This window comes from Heterodontus francisci, chromosome 33, assembly GCF_036365525.1.
Source record: "Heterodontus francisci isolate sHetFra1 chromosome 33, sHetFra1.hap1, whole genome shotgun sequence".
NCBI classification, from domain to species: Eukaryota; Metazoa; Chordata; class Chondrichthyes; order Heterodontiformes; family Heterodontidae; genus Heterodontus; species Heterodontus francisci.
In genome coordinates this window covers 32,031,421-32,051,236 of record NC_090403.1, presented here as the reverse complement: position 1 = coordinate 32,051,236, position 19,816 = coordinate 32,031,421, and the positions used below count along the sequence as shown (strand labels likewise).

At 42.5% G+C, this 19,816-nt stretch overlaps 1 protein-coding gene across 2 annotated transcripts in view; it reads left to right on the top strand.

Annotated features, from left to right (window-relative positions):
* Positions 1-19,816, top strand: part of spop (speckle type BTB/POZ protein) — a 120,969-nt gene that overhangs the window by 57,599 nt on the left and 43,554 nt on the right. For both annotated transcript variants that reach the window (XM_068013266.1, XM_068013267.1), the window contains exons 3-4: positions 11,623-11,772; positions 16,209-16,330. In XM_068013266.1, the coding sequence (XP_067869367.1) occupies positions 11,695-11,772; positions 16,209-16,330 (200 nt within the window). In that variant the 5' untranslated portion in view covers positions 11,623-11,694. The remainder of the gene's footprint in view (positions 1-11,622; positions 11,773-16,208; positions 16,331-19,816) is intronic.

Sequence of the window (19,816 nt, the reverse complement as noted above, 5' to 3'; positions counted from 1 at the left end):
ATGCGCTGAGGATCATCTCCAAATCCTCACTGGATACTGGCGAGGTGCTAGAGGATTGGAGGTCTGTGAACATACCATTATTTAAAAAGAGTGCAAGGGATAGGCCAAATAATAGTTATAGGCTGGTCAGTCTGAACTTGGTAGTGGGTAAATTATTAGAATCAATTCTGAGAGATAGGACGAACTGCTACTTAGCACGGATTAATCAGGGATAGTCAGCATGGATTTGTTAAGGGAAGTTCATGTCTCACTAACTTGATTGAGTTTTTTGAGGAAGTAACCAGGAGGATTGATGAGGGTAGTGCAGTGGATGTGGTCCAAATGGATTTTAGTAAGGCATTTGACAAGGTCCCGCATGGCAAACTGGTTAGAAAAATGAAAGCCCATGGGATACAGGGGAATCTGGCAGGTTGGATCCAAAATTGGCTCAGTGACAGGAAACAAAGGGTAGTAGTCGACAGATGTTTTTGCAAATGGAAAGCAGTTTTCAGTGGCTCCACAGGGGTCAGTGTTGGGTCCCTTGCTGTTTGTGGTATGTATTAATGATTTGGACTTAAATGTGGGAGGCATGATTGGGAAATTTGTTGATGAAACAAAAATTGGCCGTGTAGTTGATAGCGAAGAGAATAGCTGTAGACTCCAGAATTATATCAATGGTTTGGTCGAGTGGGCGGAAAAGTGGCAAATGGAATTCAATCCAGAGGAGTGTGAGGTAATGCATTTGGGGAGGGACAACAAAGCAAGGGAATACACAATAAACAGGAGGATATTGAGAGGGTTAGAAAAAGTGAGAGACCTTGGACCATGTCCACAGCTCCCTGAAGTTGGCAGGACAGGTAGATAGAGTGGTGAAGAAGGCATATGGAATGCTTTTCTTTATTGGCCAAGGTATAGAATACAAAAGCAGGGGTGTAATGCTGGAACTGTATGAAACGCTGGTTAGGCCACAGCTGGAGTATTGCGCACAGTTCTGGTCACCACATTACAGGAAGGACATAATTGCTCTGGAGAGAGTACAGAGGAGAGTCACAAGAATGTTGCCAGAGCTTGAAAGTTGCAGCTATGAGGAAAGTTTGGATCGGCTAGGGTTGTTTTCCTTCGAACAGAGGAGGCTGAGGGGTGACTTAATTGAGGTGTACAAAATTCTGAAGGGCCGAGATAGAATAGACAGGAAGAACCTGTTTCCCCTAGCGGAGAGGTCAATTACCAGGGGGCACAGATTTAAGTTAGAGGGATATGAGGAAAAGCCTCTTCACACAGAGGGTGGCGGGTATCTGGAATTCACTATCAGGAATGGTGGTGGACACAGAAACCCTCAACCCTTTTAAAAGGTACCTGGACATGCACCTTAAGTGCTGTAACTTGCAAGGCTATGGACCAGGTTCTGGAAGGTGGGATTAGATTGGGCAGCTAGTTTTTTTGGCTGACGCAAACATGATGGGCTGAATGGCCTCCTTCTGTGCTGTAATTTTTCTGTGGTTCTATGGGTGTGGTTATACCAAGCAGTTTTATTAGGGTTTGGTGATTTGTACTGATTAGAACTTTTAACGAGGTCTGCCTAAGCAATTTTCCTCCAATGAAAATATTCATTGATTCCTTGTCATTCAGTTGCATAATCTCGTAACAATCTAGTTGCCCTCCTTTGTACCTGCTCAAAGTTGGTAGTCCTTGCTGTAGTACCACAGTTACCAACAATACTGTTGGTGGGGTTAAGCCAGTAGTCTGGACCAACTCATTTGTACCCCATGGCTTATGGTCTGTTCTTGTGGCTTTCCCAGTGTATGTTGCAGCAATCTTGGTTTGATTGATGATGCCATGTTTGAATTCGAGCATAAAGAGACAGAATTCCATGTGATGCCACTGGGGCTAAGTGCCATCTGCAGAAGGAGCAGGGTGAAGCTTCACTGCTGGAATTCCATTAGTACTTCACAGACTTTTTAAGATTGTTATTAAATGTTGAAGGTCACCTGTTGGCACAAAACATGTGGCTTTAGTGCGAGTAACTGCTTGGCTGCTTTAGCAGAGTGCTAATAGAAAACCAACAGCCCAGCAAAGTCTCTCTTAATTTTCATAAGATATAAAGTTGCCCTTCCTCATTTAGTCTACTGTTTTGTATGGACTTGTATTGAGTTGAGAACTTTAAGGACATGCTGGGTTTTCTGCCCTAACTGACATTAAGTTACTTCAAAAACCCAACTCTTATTATGACTCTAGCATTTTTACAATGGATTTTATTTTTCTAGTCTGCCAATTTTAAAACACTGAACAGATATTTGGAATACCTGTAGAAATGTATTGAAACTTTAGCCTAATCTAAACCTTTTGTTTGGGAATGCTACTGTAACACTAGTGAGGGCTTCTATTGACCCCTCAAACTTCATTTTTCTTCCTCTAGATTTCTGCATGGTTGTATATGATCAGCTCAAGGCAATATGTATCTCAGTACAATAACTTACGTAGTAAATGGGGTCGGAACATCTGAGAGTACACCCCCACAAGTGATAGAATCAGATTGTGATGTTATCACTTCAGAATGGTCTCGACATTTAAGAAACAGATCCAGTTTGTTCAAAGATAAATTTCATGATCTGGATTACATACTTAAAATCGTAGAATGCTTACAGCACAGAAGGAGGCCATTTGGCCCATCGAGCCTGTGCCAGCTCAGTAATTCAGCTAGTCTCACTCCCCTGCCCTAGCCCCATAACTCTGCAATTTTTTTAAATCTTTGGGGTGCTTATTCAATTCCCTTTTGAAAGCCACAATTGAATCTGACTCTACCACCCTCTCAGACAGTGCTTACCAAATCCTAACCGCTTGCTGCATAAAAAAATGTTCTCATGTGGTTCTTTTGCCAATCACATTAAGTCTGTGACCTCTGGTACTCAACCCCTCTGCCAAAGGGAACAGTCTCTCTCTCTCTCTCTCTCTCTCTCTCTCTTCTGTCTAGACCCTTCATGATTTTGAACACCTCGATCTAATCTCCACCACACCCGCCCCCCCACCCCACAACCTTCTCTTCACTAAGGAATGCAACCCCTGTTTCTCCAGTCTATCCTTGTAACTGAAGTCCCTCATCCCTGGAACCATTCTCATAAATCTTTCTGTACCCTCTTTACAGCCTTCACATCCTTCCCAAAGTGCAGGGCCCAGAATTGGACACAGCACCTCCAGTTGAGCCTGAACCAGTGTTTTATAAAGGTTCACTGTAACTTCGTTGCTTTTGTGCTCTATCCCTCGATTTATAAAGCCCAGGGTCCAGTATGCCGTGTTAACAGCCCTGCCACCTTCAATGATTTGAACATTGGAAATAGGAGCAGGGGTAGGCCATTTGCCCCCCGAGTCGGCTCTGCCATTCAACTAGATCATGGCTAATCTTCTACCTCAATGTCATTTTCCCACACTATCCCCTTTCCCTTGATAACTTTATCTAGAAATCTATCGCCCTCTGTCTTGGACATACTAAATGACTGAGCCTCCACAGTCCTCTTCCGTAGAGAATTCCAAAGATTCAGCACCCTCTGAAGAAGTTCGTCCTCATCTCAATGCTAAATGGGCCTACCTCTTATTCTGAGACTCTGTCCACTGTTCTAGAACCTCAGCCAGGGAAAACATCCTTCATGTAACAACATAATAAAAGCAAAATACTGCAGATGCTGGAAATCTGAAATAAAAAGAAATGCTGGAACCACTCAGCAGGTCTGGCAGCATCTGTGGAAAGAGAAGCAGAGTTAATGTTTCGGGTCAGTGACCCTTCTTTGGAACTGACAAATATTAGAAAAGTCACAGGTTATAAGCAAGTGAGGTGGGGGTGGGGCAAGAGATAACAAAGGAGGTCGAGATTGGACCAGGCCACATAGCTGACCAAAAGGTCACGGAGCAAAGGCAAACAATATGTTAATGGTGTGTTCAAAGACAAAGCATTAGTACAGATTAGGTGTTAATACAATGAATATTGAACAGCAGCAAGCGCAAACCTGAAAAAAATCAGTGGGTAAGCAAACTGAACAAACTAAGATGAAATGAAATAAATGCAAAAAAAAATTGTAAAAAATGTAAAAAAAAGAATGTAAAAAATAAAGAAGAAAAAATAACTAAAAATGAAAGTAAAATGGGGGGCTGTCGAGCTCTGAAATTATTGAACTCAATGCAGTGTGCCTAATCGATAGATGAGATGCTGTTCCTCGAGCTTGCGTTGATGTTCACTGGAACACTGCAGCAATCCCAGGACAGAGATGTGAGCAGAGGGGAGTGTTGAAATGGCAAGCAACCGGAAGCTCAGGGTCCTGCTTGCGGACTGAGCGAAGATGTTCCGCAAAGCGGTCACCCAGTCTGCGCTTGGTCTCCCCAGTGTAGAGGAGACCACACTGTGAGCAGCGAATACAGTATACTACATTGAAAGAAGTACAAGTAAATCGCTGCTTCACCTGAAAGGAGTGTTTGGGGCCTGGGATAGTGAGGAGAGAGGAGGTAAATGGGCAGGTATTACACCACCTGCGATTGCAGGGGAAGGTGCCATGGGACGGGGACGATGTGGTGGGGGTAATGGAGGAGCGGACCAGGGTGTCGCGGAGGGAACGATCCCTTCGGAATGCTGACGGGAAGGGAGGTGAAGATGCGACTGGTAGTGGCATCACGCTGGAGGTGGCGGAAATGGCGGAGGATGATCCTTTGGATATGGTGGCTGATGGGGTGGAAAGTGAGGATAAGGGGAACCCTGTCACGGTTCTGGGAGGAAGGGGATGGGGTGAGGGTAGAGGTGCGGGGAATGGGCCGGACACTGTTGAGGGCCCTGTCAACCACAGTGGGGGGGGAATCCTCGGTTGAGGAAAAAGGTCATATCTGAAGCACTGTCATGGAAGGTAGCATTATCAGATCAGATGCGTCGGAGACGGAGAAACTGGGAGAATGGAATGGAGTCCTTACAGGAGGTAGGGTGTGAAGGAGTGTAGTCGAGGTAGCTGTGGGAGTCGGTGGGCTTATAATGGATATTAGTAGGCAACCTATCCCCAGAGATGGAGACAGAGAAGTCGAGGAAGGGAAGTGTCAGAGATGGACCACGTAAAGGTGAGAGAACGGTGGAAATTGGAAGCAAAGTTGATAAAGTTTTCCAGTTCGGGGCGGGAGCAGGAAACGGTACTGATACAGTCATCAATGTACCTGTAAGTGACAGCCATTTGTTGGTTCATTCCTCAGGGCAATGCCTTGACTAATCGGAGACAAGCTGCCTAGTTTAAATTTCAAATGGTAAACTGGTGAATTCTTCATGGCAATGCCTTTACCAATCAGAGTTCACTTGCCAACCAACCAACACACTCTTCTCATGCAGTAGCAGTTGTTTTCCCTTACATTGGCTGTTTTTGTGGATTGTCCTGATGAGTGCAACACGTCTCTATTTTCAGCAGTACTCCAATTCTGTACTACTAAACGACTATTCATAATTCCAAGTTTTGTGTCATCTGCAAGTTTTGAAATTGTCTGTACACCCAAGTCTAAGTCATATTTATCAGGAAAAGGATACTGACTCCTGAGGAGCCCCACTGTATATCTTCCTCCGGTCTGAAAAACCAACATTTAGCACTACTCTGTTTCATGTCACCTCAGACATAGAAACATCGAAAATAGGAGCAGGAGTAGGCCATTCGGCCCCTTGAGTCTGCACCGCCATTCAATACGATCATGGCTGATCATCCAAACTCAGTACCCTGTTCCCGCTTTCTCCCCATATCCCTTGATTACTTTAGCCCTAAGAACTATATCTAACTCTTTCTTGGATGTATCTAATGATTTGGCCTCAACTGCTTTCTGTGGTAGAGAATTCCACAGGTCCACCACTCTCTGGGTGAAGAAATCCCTCCTCATCTCAGTCCTAAATGGCTTACCTCTTATCTTAGATTGTGACCCCTCGTCCTGGACTCCCCCGCCATCGGGACAACTTTGGATCCGTCGCCACTGTCCCTTTTAGTCCATGGGCCTCAGTACAAATAGGCACCCTGTCAACAGAGTCGCTGCTGACTCGAGGGCAAGCATGCTGGAGATCCCTATACACTGGTGGACTTCCATATTCGGCACTCTGTCCTTCCAGGAGATGCCCAATAACCATCTAAGGCAGTAGAGCTGGAAGCTGTTCAGCTGCTTTTCTTGGCTTGCGTAAGTTGTCCATGCTCTGCTACTATAAAGGAGGGTGCTGAGAACACAAGCCGAGTATATGGAGAGCTTTGTATTTTTAGTCAGTTTGTTGTTGGTCCACACTCGTCTTCTCAACTTTAACATGACAGCCGTAGCCCTGGCAATCCTGGTGCTGATTTCAGCATCAAGGGACATATTGCTGGTGATTGTTGATCCAAGGTATGTGAAACTGTCGACGACCTCCCAAAGTAAAGTTGTGGATGTTAATGGAGGGTGTAGTCTCTACATCCTGGCTCATAACTCTGGTCTTCCTGAGGCTGATTGTCAGTCCAAACTCCTTGCAGGCCGAGGAGAACTGATCTACAAGCTGCTGCAAGCGAGTTTAATTCTGGAATGTCAGCGCAGTATCATCAGATAACAGCAACTCCTGGACTCTGACTTTATGCACTTCGGTCTTGACGCGCGGTCTTGCCAAGTTGAACCGTTTGCTGTCAGCTCTGGTGTGCAGGTGGACACCCCCCATTTGAGTTGCCGAAAGCGTGCGGTAGCAGTATGGAGAAGAATATGCCAAAGAGAGTTAGCACCAAGACTCGTCCCTGCTTTATTTATTTATTTAGAGATACAGCACTGAAACAGGCCCTTCGGCCCACCGAGTCTGTGCTGACCATCAACCACCCATTTATACTCTTTGGCCTCCTTGTCTTGGGAGACAATGGGTAAGCACCTGGAAGTGGTCAGTGGTTTGTGGAGCAGCGCCTGGAGTGGCTATAAAGGCCAACACTAGAGTGACAATCTCTTCCACAGGTGCTGCAGAAGAAATTGGTTGTCGGGGCTGTTACACAGTTGGCTCTCCCCTTGCGCTTCTGTGTTTTTTCCCGCCAACTGCTAAGTCTCTTCGACTGGCCACACTTTAGCCCCGCCTTTATGGCTGCCAGCCAGCTCTGGTGATCGCTGGCAACTGACTCCCACGACTTGTGATCAATGTTACAGGACTTCATGTCGTGTTTGCAGACGTCTTTAAAGCGGAGACATGGACGGCCGGTAGGTCTGATACCAGTGGCAAGCTCGCTGTACAATGTGTCCTTGGGGATCCTGCCATCTTCCATGCGGCTCACATGGCCAAGCCATCTCAAGCGCCGCTGACTCAGTAGTGTGTATAAGCTGGGGATGTTGGCCGCCTCGAGGACTACTGTGTTGGAGATACGGTCCTGCCACCTGATGCCACGGATTCTCCGGAGGCGGTGAAGATGGAATGAATTGAGACGTCGCTCTTGGCTGACATACGTTGTCCAGGCCTCGCTGCCATAAAGCAAGGTACTGAGGACACAGGCTTGATACACTGGGACTTTTGTGTTCTGTGTCAGTGCGCCATTTTCCCACACTCTCTTGGCCAGTCTGGACATAGCAGTGGAAGCCTTTCCCATGCGCTTGTTGATTTCTGCATCGAGAGACAGGTTACTGGTGATAGTTGAGCCTAGGTAGGTGAACTCTTGAACCACTTCCAGAGCATACTAATCCTACATTAATCCCATATTCCTACCCCATCCCCACCTTTCCTCAATTCCCCTACCACCTACCTATACTAGGGGCAATTTATAATGGCCAATTTACCTATCAACCTGCAAGTCATTAGCTGTGGGAGGAAACCGGAGCACCCGGCGAAAACCCACACGGTCGCAGGGAGAACTTGCGAACTCCGCACAGGCAGTACCCAGAATTGAACCCGGGTCGCTGGAGCTGTGAGGCTGCGGTGCTAACCACTGCACCACCCTAACAAGCCTTTTATGTGGCACTTTATCAAATGCCTTCTGGAAGTCCATATATACAAAATCAATTGCATTACCCTCAACAACCCTCTGTTACCTCAACAAAACTCGATTGAGCTAAACACGATCATTCAAGATTACTTAGTGCATAGGCAAACGGTGCAGCAAATTTACTGAACAGAAAGTTGGTGATGTAGTTTATATGGTTGTGATCTCTAATTTCAGTGCAGCTTTTCTCTGCATTGGCTTTTTTTTGGTGAGCTACATTTTAATGGACTAATCTGTATTCAGAGAAGTATCTTTTGGTTTTGAACACTTAATGAGCTGATGTAGATTTTGTATAGTGCTAGCCTTTTCTGACTTAAAAGATTTCCCTGATTGTGCTGCTCTGTTTGGCTTGGTATTGCTGATTGATGAAGGCCTTCTTTCCACTGGAGTGCATAAATGGTTGTGAGAGAGTGGTGCAGTATGGACTAAGATGCAGGTTGATGCCCACAATTTTCAGCACTATTTGTGATCTTTGGAGGGAAGTCCTGGCTATAGGCTAGGTACATCTTTACAAGGAAGAGAAAAAATGATCTAGTTCTCAGCATGTGTTGCTGTGCACCTCCCTGAAGCTGGCTTCACAGAAGCATTGGTAAAGGTTGGAGAATATGCTCCCTATTCTTTAACAATGAGTTTACATTTAGTGAACTTTTACAAAGTGTTGCATTTTCTGGTTAACAGTCATTTGCTTTCTTGAATTCTAATGCATGCTTTGTAAACTGCCTTATCAATATTGTTCCAGCCTAACGTCAAGTGTATCGTTTTTTAAAAGTGCTGACCTTTGCAAAATTATATATGTAAAAAATTGGTTAATAGTTATTCTTTTGGGCAGTAATAATGCTGAAATTTTATGTATCTCTCTCCACTTTCTCTATCCGGAAGGTTGTTGGTATTGCAATGCTAATTTATCTGAGTGGCCATTTTCAGCATATTTTCTTCACAGTCTTGTTAGTTTTCTAAGTCTTTTATTTCACTGAGCATTACTTAATTTTTTTTGGAGAGGATAAAATTTAACACAGGTTCCTTGGTCTTGCATTCGGTACCATTTTTGCGTAACACTAAAGCTTTTTCGCTTTTGATAGTTAGCTCACTTCTAGTCTAGTTTTAGGCTGCAGCGTTTTTAAAAGGAGTGGGGTTGTAGCAATCACAACAGCTGTGTTGATCACAGCACCTGTAGCTATATTTAAAATATACCAACGTGCATTTGTGTCCTCTAATAATATGCATATGCTTGCATGCATGTTCCTTTAGCATTTGTGTATTTTGAGATGTAGAGCTTTCTTCTTGAATATGCTGTATGTTGGCCACTGTGGTAATTTCCAGGCAGCTTTTGACGCATGCTGGAATGAGGAACACTACTACCATATCCTATCTTGGCTTAGCAGCCTTTTCAGATGTAAAAAAATTAGTTTAATGCGGGGTTGTAAAGAAATAATTCTGTAGCTAAGTGTTATGACCTCATTTTGGATTATCAGGTGTTATGGTACCTCAGTCTCAATGAGTGAGATAAGTGAGAATTCTGCGGCCAACATTGATGCCTTTTTGACAGTTGTACTGCATTGCAGTCTGCAGCATTGTTGGTGTTTTTTGCCACTTCTCCAGACTTGCAAGAAATTAATGAACAGTAATTGTCAATTCGGTAAAGACTCTAGAATATCGATCTGTAGTTGAGCAGAATTTGATAGAGTATTAAACTGTGACAGCTAAAAGTTTAAAGTGTGCATGCTCTTTCTGATGATCATAACCTGTATGCCATCCTGCTGCATATAGAATCTCTTCAGAGATTAGTTTTATTTTTTGTGCATATATTCAAAAAGAATTAGAACTTGCTCTAGCCACAGGAAACCATGTGTGTTTTAAAGGGCATTCATGTCTGGTAAACTTCCTTTCAAAACAATTTGCTGAGATAATGGGAGTGTATTAAAGGATGTTATTCCCTCTGTGGCTTCAATGAGTCAGAAACCACATAGCTAATTTTCATGCTGCATCAATAATATATGCAGATGTAAGAAGGAAAAGAAACCAAAGGTGCTAATTTTATGTTGGTGTAGTTTTTACAGCTCTGTTTTCATTGTTTAGTTTACTTTACATCACGACCTAGTAACTAACGAGTTGGTTATAATAGAATCTTCAGGACAGGCTTTACCTGCCTTATCTTGCTTGGGACCATATCTCTGGGTTTCTGCCCACCTGAGAGTTTAACCTTTTCAAGTATCCAAACCAGCTGTCCGAAGTTTAATTGCTGATCTATGTTGACATGGCTGGATAAGTAGTAGGGATCCAACTTTGTGCACGTGGGTTATAGAGGAAAGTTTGGCTGATGTCTTTCTCTTTATTGCAACCCCATTGCGTCTGAACAGCAGGTGATAAATTTGGGCTTGGTTATCAGGCTCTTTAGCCTGTCAATACTGTTGAGGCATATGCATAAATAATGTGAGAGACTGGAAAGTGCCCAAAGTCCCAGGAGTCAGTGCTATCATTGGCACAAGGGAGAGCCAAAAAGAGGAAAAAAAATTCAGTGAGGTGTTGATGTCTTATTCTCATTGGAACAGCAATCCTGATGACCCACACTAATTATGCGATTACTTCAACACAAATAATATTGCCTCATTTGTACCAGCTTGAATACCCCCATCCTGCAGTGCATTCTGGGTTCGACGCTATTTCTTTGCAGGCATGTAATGACAAACCAGTGTCTGCTGTGCTCTAACACACTGGGTGTCTGTCCTGTATCATTAGGTGAATGGGCTTAATGTCTTCGATGTGGGCAGCACAGTCTAATATGGCCAGCTAGTATGGCACTGAGACAGGGTTCAATAGACACATGGAAATGATGGCTTTCTCCATGATATAATTGGGAATGCCTTAGCAGTGTTCTAAGCACAGAGCATCTGGTGGCACTTAGTGCTGATGAAGCAACAAAAAAATTCTTCCATGTGGCCATCGCTGTCTTTCCCTTCCGCTGTTGCTCCCTTTCTGCCACCCACTCCCCCTTAGAAACGTCCCAGTGCACGACAGGCAACCCTTCATTGGCTACTGTCACCCAAAATTGCAGGCCTGTTGCATCATGAGAAATACATTGGATGTGTTATAATATTTCTAAACTATTTTGGATATGGTAAGTCAGATGTGGATCTGTCAATTTATTCAGTTTTACTGTACACTAGTATTAATAAATTTCTCCTGCTTATCTTGCCACTCTAATTTCTGATGTTGACCAAATAGGTTTTGTTTAGGTCTGCTGTTCTCATTGGATGACTGTAGTTGGGTAGCACCGGCTTGGGCATCCAACAGTTGGAAACTCTGGTTCAAATCCAGCAGTGGAAAACAAGACTGGATTAGTTTGTTAAATTGAGTTGAATTAAATTCCAGCAGGCTTGGCCTAACCCTTGATTATGTCATTTTGTTATCAGATTATTGAATGTTGTAGGATTTCTAAGCTAATGAAAGGAATCTAGCAAATATGTTCGCAATCTTAATTCCTGCAAAATACAATAACTAGTATTGCACGATTAAGCATTTAATGTTGTAAAATTTCTTTTGGAAAGTAATAAAATTCCTTCATTTGCTAAACTAAACTTAAAGGAAACCATACTGATGTTTTGATTACATTATGCAAAATGGGCAAAAAACACACAAACTGACCCTTTTAAATAACTAATATGTGTTCACCTTTTTACAGTAACAGGATAAGGTTTCTACAGAAATTTCTTTCATCTGCCTTGAGAAAACCTACAGAATAGTCAAGCTGGCGATGTCAAGGGTGCCGAGTCCTCCACCCCCGGCTGAAATGTCAAGTGGGCCTGTGGCAGAGAGCTGGTGCTATACACAGGTAGGCTAGTCCTTTTAAACAGTCCTTTCCTATATTCCTTGGGTGTGGGAGATGGGTGAAGAAATGTATGTTGGTACTATCTAGCTGCTTATACCCATTTTTAGACAGCTTTGTCTGGCCTCGAAATTGTACTTCAGAATTTTTACAGTTGAGGGTTTTTTTTTCAATTCCTCATTTCCTGGAGGCGTTGACTCATGTCGGCTTTGGTTTCATGAGCAGCAGTAACCTTCTAGTAGTTCTTGTGTGGGTCAACTAATAAATGTTCGTAGGCTATTTGACTGAGAAGGTCTTGCTGCCAAGCTTCATCCTGGGTGACTTCGAAAACAATCAGGAGGATAAAGACATAAATGCTGATAAGGGATTTTATCTGGGACCTTTCTGGTTCATGTGACTCATTTGCTACCTTATGTGGCACGTTTGCACATTAACCCTCTGGGGAGCCTGACTTTGTTTCTAAATTGTAATATAGTACCTTGGATGCAACTTTTCAGATTTTGTTTCTGACATACGCCTGACAATGTTGTGCAGAGTGCACTGAAGATTGGAAGTTGAGCATTTTGCACACTAGCTGCCAGAAATATAAAGGATCTAAATTACAACCCCTCCTGCAGGGCATCGGGATATTTTGTTTGTGTAGACCACATAAATGGGTCGTTTTTGGGTTGGCAAGCTATAACTAGTGAAGTGCTACAGGGATCAATGCTGGGGCCTCAACTATTTACAATCTATGTCAATGACTTAGATGAAGGAATAGAATGTATGGTTACTAAGTTTGCTGCTGACACAAAGATATGTAGGAGAGTAAGTTGTGAATAGGACATAAGGAGTCTGCAAAGGGATATAGATAGGTTAAGTGAGCGGGAAAAGATTTGGCAGATAGAGTATAATGTGGGAAAGTGTGAACTTGTCCACTTTGGCTGGAAGAATAGAAAAGCAACATATTTAAATGGAGAAAGATTGCAGAATGTTGGGATGCAGAAGGATCTGGGTGTCCTAGTACACGAAACACAAAGTTAGTATGCGGGTATAGCAAGTGATAAAGAAGGCAAATTCAATGTTGTTGATTGCAAGGGGAATAGAATATAAAAGTAGACATGTTTTGCAACAGTTGTACATGGCATTGGTGAGACCACATCTAGAGTATTGTGTACAGATTTGGTCTCCTTACTTAGGATATAATTGCATTGGAAGCAGTTCAGAGAAGGATCACTTGATTGATTCCTGGGATGAGAGGGTTATCTTACGAGGAAAGGTCGGGCAGGTTGGGTCTGTATTCATTTGAGTTTAGATGAATGAGAGGCGATCTTATTGAAACATATAAGATCCTGAGGGGACTTGACAGGGTGGATGTGGAAAGGATGTTTTCCCCTTGTGGGAGAGACTCGGGGGCACAGTTTGAAAATAAGAGGTCTCCCATTTAAGACCGAGATAAGAATTTTTTTCTCTCGGGGGTCGTGACTCTGTGGAACTCTGTTCCCCAGAGAACGGTGGAGGCAGGGTCATTGTTTTTAAGGCAGAGATAGGCAGATTCTTGATAAACAAGGGAGTCAAAGGTTATCGGGGGTAGGCAGGAAAGTGGAGTTGAGTCCACAAACTGATCAGCCATGATCTTATGGAATGGTGGAGCAGGCTCGAGGGGCTGAATGGCCTACTACTCCGAGTTTGTATAATTACATTCTCATGGAGCTATGAAGGACACAAATGACGTTTAAACCCATGCTCTCATTAATTTGAATGTCTTCAATTGCTGATGACGATCAATCTTGGGGGTTTTGATTTTGGATTGATCTGTCAGTGAGTTAAGCAGGTCTCTCTATCTATCTAGCTAGATAGCTAGCTACAGAATACAAATCCCCCAAGCCAAGCGGTAGCTTCCTTTATTTGCTGAATTTAATGTGATTAGTCCGCCACTTAGTCTGGAGAGGGGACACTGCTCGGTCATGTGCAGCATTGTTTGTGTCTCTCCACAAATGCTTAAGGGGTTTGTACAGCAGTGGAGGTTGGCTGCTCAGGGATCCTGACTTGTCCTGAACCTATTTAGCAAGAACCACTCTTGCCGTGGTAGTTCAAAGCCTGCCATTTGACAGATCAGGTTTCTCACAAGGAACTTGTTCGTGACTGTTAGACTGGCCAACGGACTAACACAGGGCTCATTGCTAGCCCCAACGCTGTTCAACATATAAACAAATGACTTGCCAACAACCATGTCTTGCAAGTTCATTTATGCTGATGCCATCTGTTCCACACAAGCTCCATCCTTCTGCACCCTGGACCAGATCCTTAACAAAGACATTGCAAATTTGACAGACTACTGCAGCATATGGCGCCTCACAGAGAATCCCTCTAAAACCATATCCAATGTATTCCACTTCCGCAATGCCATTGCTAAAAAAAGAATTGTATATCTATGTGAATGGCCAGAAACTAAAGCATGATCCCAACCCAACATACTTGGGAGTGACTGTGGATAGGACTTTGTCCTTCCGGGAGCATCTGCAGAAAACAGCAGCAAAGGTCAAAACCAGAAACAAACTATTAACCAAATTTGCTGGATCTACGTGGGGTGCTGCTGCCACAACACTCAGGACCTCAGCACTTATCCTTTCATACTCAACAGCAGAGTACTGTGCACCTGTCTGGCATAGGTCATCTCACACGCATCTTGTTGATACTCAATTGAATGCAACAATGCACAGCATAACTGGAACCCTCCCCTCAACACCCCTCCTGTCCTCACAAATATCACTTCCCCCATACATCCGCCAACTGACAAAGACCCACGAGCTGGTTGAAACCATCTGTGCTACACCTTGCCGCCTCCTCCATAATGACATGTTCAATCCACCTACTGCCTGCCTTCCATCTCGGTGCCCCATATGGAGCAACCTTCCTGAGCAAGATCTACCAGCAGGTCTCAAGTACAGCCTTTTCCAAACCCATTAATTAAAGCTGTCAATTGGTGACTAGACAATGGTATTAATCCTTTTGTGTGAATGTCCTGTCGCACCAAGGGAATGGATTGTATGGGCAGTCAATGCCAGTGCCAGAACAAACCTAAATGTAAATTTTACTCTTCCTCAAACAGCAATGAAGTTATTTGCAGAGGATTCTAAAACTCACTGTCCCGTCCCTGTTTCTGACATGTTAACTTCAACAAATTAAATTTCTTCAAGGCATTTTTAGTTAGTAGAATTGCTAAAGAGCTTAAGCCCGAAGACTGGACAAGGAGGGTGTTGTAGGGTTGATGGTGAATTATCCAGTGTAGCAAGTTCTATATGAGGCAACCAGTGACATGAGTATTTTAGTATGCCTGCTGAGAAAAATACAAGGCCTTACATATAAATTATAAATAGTTTTCATTAAATAACTCTCATTACTCAACAGCTGAATCCTAAGAGCAGCATGAACTGAGCACCTCTTGCTTTTATTTAGTGCCATATCACATCAAGATATTTCATGATACTTCACACATTGAATTACTTTCAAAGTTCAATGACTATTATATAGACAAAAGCATCAGCTATTCTACACCAACAACATTACCCAAACAGCAAGATGCTAAATGACCAGTTAATTGCTTTTGGTGCTATTGGCTGAGGAAAGAATATTAACTAGGATTGCAAAAGAAGTCCCTATTCATTGAATAATGCCATGGGATCTTCAATGTCCATCTGAATCAATGGAGCAGGCAGACAGGAATTCAGTTTAATGTCTGTTCCAAAGCTTTAATATTTCTGATCAGTGCAGAAATCTCCAATCATTGCAGTGTAATTCTAGCTTAAATTGTCAGCTCAGACCTACTAACTGAACCGAACTATCTCATAAGAACATAACATAAGAAATAAGAACTGGAATAGGTCATTTGCTCCTTCGGGCCTGCTTCGCCATTAAACAAGATCATGACCTTAAGTCCACCTTCTTGCACTATCCCCATATCTCTTAATTCCCTTTAGTACCCAAAGATCTATTGACCTCTGCCTTGAATGTACTCAACAACTGAGCATCCACAGCTCTGTGGGGTAGAGAATTCCAAAGATTCTCTAACCTTTAGAGTGAAGAAATTTCTCCTTTTCAGTCCTAAATGGCTGACCCCTTATTCTGAGACTGTGACCCCCATGTTCTAGATTCCTCAGCCTTGGAAACATTTTCTCAGCATCTACAAGCCCCTCAAAGTAATTTTATATGTTTCAATTTGATCACCTCTTATTCTTCTAATCTCCAGGGAAAATATATATAATCCTCTCAAGTCATCTGTAATAGCGGTCAACTGTCATTGGAAAATTTAGCTGGATGGATGATCTGGCTTCTCCCTATCTGCTAATTTTGTACAGTCATAATTAAGCAAGGATCTACTGTTCATTGTAGTAATATCATTGCACTTTTTTCAGCATTCAGATTTTTATTTGTTTTCCTATTATTTTTTCTCTTTTCGCTAGATAAAAGTGGTGAAGTTCTCCTATATGTGGACTATCAACAACTTCAGTTTCTGCCGAGAAGAAATGGGTGAAGTTATCAAGAGCTCAACTTTCTCATCTGGAGCAAATGATAAATTAAAGTGGTGAGTGTGGAACTCAGTACGATAACTTTTGCATCTATAAGCAGGGATTCAAATAAGTATTTGCTTATGAGTAGTTTTGGGAAAGGCAAAATGATTACTTGAAAGGCTTAGTGAAGCATGTAGGGAAATGAATTTATGTCGTGGATTAATACATTTGACCTAATAACTAAATTGCCCAAGAACCGGAAATTCCTTTACAAGGCCATGGAAACCATGGCACCTAATTTTACAATTTTCATGCAATGGATCAGGTACAGTGCACAATCCATATTTCAGAATCTTCCCTCAACCCTTGCGTGTAATCCTCTATGACAACCCCGTGCTATCCTGAAGCTATTTAAATCAAAAGAATATATTTGTACCGTAGGTAAGGATTGAGATCAGACGCACAGTTGTTAGAAATTTAAAACCCAGCATTTTACGCAGAAATTTAAAACCACTGGCTCAAGGCTTAATGTTAGCCTGTTTGCTGCATACCTATGAGCAAGTATTCTGCTATCTTTCAGCTGTAAGCTGGCCACTTTAATTCTTTGCACTAGTTGAATGGCATTTGAGCAGCACTTTATTGTTTTATGTTCACTGTCCATCTTTCTGTAATAGTGCATAATTATGCACTTAGGATGCAGTGTTGACACTGAGAGCTAAAACATTGTTCTTTTCTCCTCAGAATTTGTATTTAAATGTAGCCAAATGTGCTATGTGTCTTTTGAGGGCTCAAAGTAAGTATTTGTGGACTGAATATTAATTGGAATTAATAAAGCAGCCCCATAGAATGATCCCATGGCATGGTGGATGTGACCTCTTAATCAGGACCAAAGGGCTAAAATCTGGGACACCTGGTACTTGCCTGTTTAGTTTTCTGCAAATGTTCCTCCTCTTCCAAATATTAGTTGAAATATACAGATACTGTTAGTATTTGATTTTTATTTTCTTGCCCTTCTTACCGTCTGCTCAGAGTTCTTTGGTGTGAGATTTGCCAGTGCAGTTACTCATAGCTTTCTCCCCTTCTGTCCAGTGAGAGAAAGCAAGAGAAATTTTTTTCAACATATACATCTATTAATTATTGCTGAGAATAGAGACAGGTTATCTAAGCTTTTCGTCTTGCGCTCATCAGGACAATCTACAAGAATACCAATGTAAGGGAAAACAACAACTTTTTACTGTATGAGAAGAGAGTGCTGGTTGGTTGGTAAGTGAACTCTGGTAGAGGCATGGCCATGGAGAATGCACCAGTTTATGGTGATTGACAGTTAACTGCCAAGCTTTGTTTGAAATTTAAACCAGGCAGCTTGACTCAGATTGGTCAAGGCATTGCTCTGAGGAATGAACCAGGGAATGGCTGTCGCTTATTTTGTTTCGCTGAAACAGGCACAATGTGTGTACATGTTCTTCCTGTCTGCAAAGAATTGAGCCCTGTGTATTAATATATGTAGCTTCCAGTACGTGCAAATGCACCACACTGCGAGCCCTATTGACAATCTTAAATTGGTTGTCAGCATAATTCTTAGCACACTGAGGTTATTTGGCAAATGTTGTCCAATCGTGGAATCACATCTAATGTTTGACACTGTGTTTTGAGTTTTGCAAACACGGGCTGGTTGGGTACAGCCTGTACCTTGTCGGTTGCAAACAGCGGAAGGGGCGTGCTGTTTGATACGATCCACTAGTCTTTGGGATGTACGGCCTATATACCTAGCATCACACTGGCTTTTTGGCTTGACAGTAGCATCCTGTTACTGGCGAACACCACACTTGTTGCTAGTGCATAGTAGCAGCATGAAACCGCTAGCTTCACCTGTTGCTCATACTTTTGGGATACATTACCCTTCCAGGGTAATTTGAGGTAGACTGGGCACTTTTCAGGGCCAAATATGACTGCCTTAGGCCCGTTCAAAAAGTTTGCACGATATCCGAGAAATTATATGGTCAGGGTGGCCATTGCGTGTACTGGGCGCTACATATATTAATACACAGGGCTCTGTTCTTTGCAGACAGAAAGAACATGTACGCAGATTGCGCCTGTTTCAGCTAAACAAAATAAGTAACAGCCATACGCTGGTTCATTCCTCAGGGCAATGCCTTCACCAGTCGGAGTCAAGCTGCCTGGTTTAAATTTCAAACAAAGCTTGGCAGTTAACTGTCAGTCACTATAAACGAGTGCATTCTCCATGGCAAAGCCTCTGCCAATCAGAGTTCACTTGCCAACCAATCAGCACACTCTCTTCTCATACAGTATAAAATTGTTGTTTCCCCTTACATTGGTGGTCTTGCAAATTGTCCTGATAGGTGCAAGACGAAAAGCTTTGACAACATCTCTATTTTCAGAAATGCTCAAGTTCTGTATTACCAAATGACTACATCGATTAATGTTGCAGTCTTTCACTTGTCATTCAGGCCACCAAAGATTGATAAATTGGTGAAGGACTTGGCCACCTTCGTAAGCATTAAATGTTTCTGATGGCTTTCTTTAAAGTGTCATGCAATCACTGCAGTGGTATTTCTAGTGCTCCAAACCTGTTCAATATATTGGATATAATTTAATTGCAAGGTAACAGAAGTGTGGGGGTGGTGGGAGAGAGAGGAAATAAGTATTTCACTTTGCGTAGCCAGTAATGCAGAAATTCTTGTTACAGCATAGTATTTATGGTTGCTTTTTCCAGAGTTGCTATTACTAGAATTTTGAAAATTCTCGTTTTTGTTAATGCAGTCTTGAGTATATTTTGCTTGAAGCTAAATGCAGGATTGTGCTCTTGAGTTATAGGTGCAATGTTATTGGATGTTAGGATTCATTTACATCACTAATTATTGAACTATTTTCAGGTTTTTTAAAATCCAAATGGTAATGCAGTTTGTGCTGTAGGCTACACCATACCTCTGCAATTTCTACATGTATGATTTTTTTATATATATATATATATATATATACACACACACACACACATCTTTTCACTATGGTACCTAGTCAGTTTAATTGTCTTCCTGAAGTCATTAGTGATGGGAGGTTTGTAGCCTCCCTTTCGTAACAAGGAACTATAGGTAAATTGGAAGTGCAACAACATGTATGATATAAACCTTATTTCTGAAGCATTGCAGTTTTTACTTGTGGTTTCTAAGGGTGATGGATTTTGGTGCAAGAGGACACCTGATTTATCTACTTTTTATTTACTACACAGCAAGGTGAAGTACACTGGTATTAAGAGATGTAACATTTTGCATTATTGGGTTCCCAGTTTTGGCACCAAACTCTCCCATAAAAGTACTGTTAAATGTACAGTAAAGCATATTCTGCCCTGCCTCAACAATGTGCTTCAGAAGAGTATACTGCTGCAATATACCAACTTGGAATGGATTGAGACTGGACTTCAAGTTAAATGTCTCCATGTGAGGCAGGAAAGGTATATGTGTATTGCTGAAAATAGAGGCATGTTGTCAAAGCTTTTTGTCTTGCACTCATCAGGACAATCCGCAAGAATACCAATGTAAGGG